This window comes from Octopus bimaculoides, chromosome 1 (genome assembly GCF_001194135.2).
Source record: "Octopus bimaculoides isolate UCB-OBI-ISO-001 chromosome 1, ASM119413v2, whole genome shotgun sequence".
In the NCBI taxonomy this organism is placed as follows: Eukaryota; Metazoa; Mollusca; class Cephalopoda; order Octopoda; family Octopodidae; genus Octopus; species Octopus bimaculoides.
The window spans coordinates 166,305,163-166,308,511 of record NC_068981.1 but is presented as its reverse complement, the minus strand read 5'-3'; the positions used below and the strand labels follow the sequence as shown (position 1 = coordinate 166,308,511).

Here is a 3,349-nt window from a genome sequence, read left to right as displayed (position 1 = left end):
TTTAGGCATTAAACTTAATCTGTCATCTGGTTTAATACCATCGTTTGGTCTTTGAATGTGTTTAGTGCAGATACTTTTGCAAGCATTTATTTCCCCCTTTCATTCACCAGTGTCACATGTCTGTTTCTCCCTGATGACGTTGAGATATAGAATTATTTCACTACCATCAGTGTGTAACAAACAGTCACCAAGTCATTAAAAAAATCTGGGAAAAATTTATAACTTCAAAAACATGGAAGAATGCAGACATCTTTATTCAAAGATATTCACACACATAAAAATAAATGGAAAAATATTTGATTAAAAGCTTTTGAAACCAAATTATTGCTTTTACTTTATATATATTTTTTCCAATGTTCAGCTAAATTATATATATATATATATATATATCTCAAGTGCAAGATCTCTTCCAGAGTTCTTCATTACTAATTGCGGAGAATCTTCTTGAACATGTAGGATACAATGAAAAACAAACATTGATAAATACTGATACAAAGATAAAAATTTGTCACTTCGTTTCTTTTTTCAATTAATGAATTTGTAACTAGTGTGAATATCCAGTCATTTAAAAATACATTAAGCTAATGTGGAATTAAGAAATATCTCAGTGAAATGTTAATTAATATAAAGTTATATTGACTTTGAATAGTAAAAGTCATTTTACAATTCAGTTTTTCTTAAACACTGCTTGTTAAGGCCAGATAATGGTTTGTGAGAAAAGGCCAGATAATGATGCTTTTGCAGAAATGATGGAAATTAAACAAGCTGTCTCATACATTTGGTTGAGCAGCTGAACTAGAAAAGTTAGCAGCAGAATCTCAATATATGACGTATTTAAAAAGGAAAAAAGATTTAAATGAACGAATGTAATGATATTGAAAACGAAAGTGGAGACTGGTTAGCAATTTGGTGAAATATTCAATTACTTTGTGGTACAGTTTTTGAGATAATCACAAATCTATAGTAACTCCTCCACAAAACAAAATGCCCTCAGTGAAGGGTCAACTTTTGACAAGTGAGATAGCCATCTCTTGAAAAGATGGGAAGGCAAAGTGTAAAACACCAAATATTAGCAGATGTATATGGTTTTTCTATGAGCATATATATGTATCAAGTGGAAATACAAATTAATCCATATAACATAATGTCAGTTAATTAAAATCAGAGTAACATTAAGCAAGTGTGGATTAGCTTGTAATCAAATTGCTAAAAACACTTAAGATGAATTTGGTAGGTGGGTTAAGAAATGTGTCAGTTCTATAAAGTAAAAGATAGAAAAATCTTCTGATTTGAAAACAAAACTGAAACTAATAATCTCTTTCAATATCAATTTCTTACAACATTGTTTTGCTTTATAGCAGCAGAAATTAAGAGGTCGTGATGGTTTGCTATCTGGGAATTAAAACACCAAAGTAGATTTGGTTTGTCAGCAGCTTCACTCACTCACAACATTTGCTGGAATTTTTTTAATGAAATTAACTAATATCTTGTAGAATATTGTTGTTTTTTTTTAACATGTAAGAAATTAATATTCAACTTATGCAATGATAACAAAGGGAAAAAATGAATGTCTACAGGAATACAAAACTTTAATCCAAATTATGAGACAGAAACATTTAAAAACAAGTCTATTCTTCTTTTTACAGTTTCAGTACAGCAAAACTGGATTAAAACAAACTCAATTCTATTGTACAGATTTTTTTATCAATCTAAGTTAGCATGTTCTATTCACAGTGAGTTGGCAAGAAAAAAACAGAAAACATAGTGGCAGTTTTACTTTTAAGAAAAGAAATATTTGTTTACTTAATGTATAAAGAAATACATTGATTAAACAAAATATAGAGTTAAACGTAATGACAATCAAGGATATTATATATATAAAGATGATAATGATAAATGGAAATTCAGCAAACTCCAATGAATGGATGAATAATTAACTTTCACGTGATATTTGAAGTGAAAGATTTTGTCAGGAGCAGTTGATATAAAAATCCAATATAGGAACTCATCAAATGGATGATCAGATTTTGATAGAATAAAACAATCAAAATTATTATAAACTGATCTTTCTACAAACTAAGAAATTATTATTTTTTTTTTTTTTACATTAATACAGATTTTGTATAAGAAAGGAAAAGAGACAGGAATACATTTATAAATCAATATTCCATAACACTGATATAACTCTTTCAACTTTACATATAACAATTTTCATTAATGAAACATTCAATCTTATCAAATTTTTAATGAAACACTCAACCAACAAAATTTCCTCTTTATACTAATCAAATGAATATATTAAGGAGTCTAGATCAAACTTTAAACTATGTGGGTTTATGACAAAAAAGAAAAATTCTCAAATAAATATGTAATGAATTAGAATGGAAAAGGCAACAGAAATTATGAATGTTAACATCTGTAAAACTTAGTTTCACTAGAACAAAAGAGCAAAAATAAGTAATTTATATACTTTCTTTTTAAATGTAAGGTGTAAGAAAATGTTTTGCTTATAACTAAAACAAAACAAGAACAAACAAAAAGAAATGATAGGAAATAAATTAAGACGATTCCAGCTTTCTCTGGGAGTGCTTCAATCACATAAGATAATCTGCAATAGTTGTATAACTGCAATAATGTTTTGTTTCTTATGGTTAATGCTACATGAGCAAATGTAAAGAGCTTAATTTGAATTGTTGCTATTAAGCAACTTGTTCTTCTTCCCCAAAATCTTCATCAGCTGTGTGCTCATGTAATAGGGACGATCAGGAGAGCCATCATTCCTCTCTGTGTCTTCAGCTGAAATGAGAAATAAATATCTTATATCATCATCATCATTGTTTAACATCAACCTTCCAAGCTGGCATGGGTTGGACAGTATAAACATATATATAAAAACTTTACATTGTACAACATATATTATTATTAAGCATATTTTGGTTACAAAATTGATTTCAAAAACAGGTTCAAAGTCTTGGGTTTGTTTTGCAACAGAAACAATTTAGCTGGATCAGGAAATTTGAATGATTTCAACTAAGAGTCTAATCTGGTTTACAATCCACTTAGCAAGGGACTTAGTCCTACTCAACAGTGATCACTGCATGTTAGTGCTACCATGTAGGTTTTTAATTCATTAATAGTTTATTTTAAGTATTCACCATTAACTGTTGTATCACTGAACACTGTACCTTTAGCTTTTGTGCCATTTTCCAGGTAATCAAAATCTTTTAAGTATTTTAGAAAGTTAAAGAAGTGATTTTAAATTCCCAATCGCAGAATAATGCTAATAATATAGCCTGAACAGGATAAACTATCCCTATTTTGCAGAGAAAAGTGTAGGTGGCTAGCTGTG

The 3,349-nt window shown here is 28.8% G+C and overlaps 1 protein-coding gene across 3 annotated transcripts in view; it reads right to left on the bottom strand.

Annotated features, from left to right (window-relative positions):
- Positions 1-236: 236 nt before the first annotated feature.
- The window catches only part of LOC106869317 (choline transporter-like protein 2), a 90,833-nt gene continuing 87,720 nt past the window's right edge, over positions 237-3,349 (bottom strand). For all 3 annotated transcript variants that reach the window (XM_014915014.2, XM_014915016.2, XM_014915015.2), the window contains one exon: positions 237-2,796. In XM_014915014.2, the coding sequence (XP_014770500.1) occupies positions 2,681-2,796 (116 nt within the window). In that variant the 3' untranslated portion in view covers positions 237-2,680. The remainder of the gene's footprint in view (positions 2,797-3,349) is intronic.